The sequence below is a fragment of the Bactrocera neohumeralis genome, chromosome 4, assembly GCF_024586455.1.
Source record: "Bactrocera neohumeralis isolate Rockhampton chromosome 4, APGP_CSIRO_Bneo_wtdbg2-racon-allhic-juicebox.fasta_v2, whole genome shotgun sequence".
In the NCBI taxonomy this organism is placed as follows: domain Eukaryota; kingdom Metazoa; phylum Arthropoda; class Insecta; order Diptera; family Tephritidae; genus Bactrocera; species Bactrocera neohumeralis.
The window spans coordinates 65,961,697-65,962,754 of NC_065921.1; the positions used below are offsets into that span (position 1 = coordinate 65,961,697).

Below are 1,058 nucleotides of genomic sequence, written 5' to 3' on the forward strand. Positions count from 1 at the left end.
ATTTCTGGGGCATAATGTAGTTCTCTAGCAGCTAAAAGGCATCGGAACCGCGCTTTTAATACTCCAAATACTCGTTTGTTAAGGCATCTGGCTTTTGAAAATTTTATGTTGTAGTAACTTTCAGCAGAGTTTCAGCAGCATTTCTGTATGGAGCTAAAAGTCGCCTATAAGAAAAAAATTAAGTTAGCAAAATAATTGATGCATATACAGCGCACGCTCGATAATCTGACCTAATTAAAACCAAGGCAGTTCACATTATCGAAAGTGTTCACATTATGGAATGCTCCAAAAGAATAGGATAGTACGTATTTATATATTGGAATTCACATTTTATTCATGTTTTCATTACATATACATTTTTACGTAACACATATTATACAAAATCTAGGTTTTATTTGAAAAAATTAGTCATCCTTTTCTGTATCTTCTGTGTTTCTAAAAGTTGGAGCACAGCTTTCTCTCTTAGACGTCTTAGTACATTTACATCATTTGCATCGACGTCTTCATGACCAGCCCACCTTATCGCCTTGTTGAAAATTTCAACTGCTTCAGTCCGCTTAATTTTCTCCTCTACCTCCGATACGCTGCCTTCATCGGAATGGTCTTCTTCTTCATGCTCGTCATTTGCATTATCATCTTCAATATCTTCGTTCCATTCATGAACGCCTGGTAGCGTTAATTCAGCCTGAAATGGTTAATAAGAAAATCATTTTCAATAACCTGCATATCTTTGTGCGATTCTGCGAAAACGAACAAACCTCAGCATTCAAACTGTTAAGGAGATCGACGGTATTGCTCATCAAGGCGCGAAGTTCAGCATCCACCATTCCAATTACTCCTGGAATTCCAGACATTGAGTAAAAAGCCTCTTTCGCTTAATTTTTCTCCTCTGAAGACATTGCAAAAGTTATGTGTTTTGGGCATAGGGATGCAAACATCGTGAAATGAAACATCGATGGCTCGATGTGTCGATGTTTCTTCAAACAACATCGAAATCAAAAACATCGGCCATTGAAACATCATCGAAACATCGATGGATTTTTGAACTTTTTTAACGT

The 1,058-nt window shown here is 37.0% G+C and overlaps 1 protein-coding gene across 1 annotated transcript; it reads right to left on the reverse strand.

Moving 5' to 3' along the window:
• Positions 1-308: 308 nt before the first annotated feature.
• On the reverse strand, positions 309-812 carry LOC126756729 (uncharacterized). Its single transcript, XM_050469995.1, has 2 exons — positions 759-812; positions 309-685 (listed from the first exon to the last, which is right to left on the reverse strand). Exons 1-2 carry the CDS (start codon positions 798-800, stop codon positions 392-394), a joined length of 336 nt encoding a protein of 111 aa, XP_050325952.1. The 5' UTR covers positions 801-812; the 3' UTR covers positions 309-391.
• Between the last annotated feature and the right edge of the window lie 246 nt (positions 813-1,058).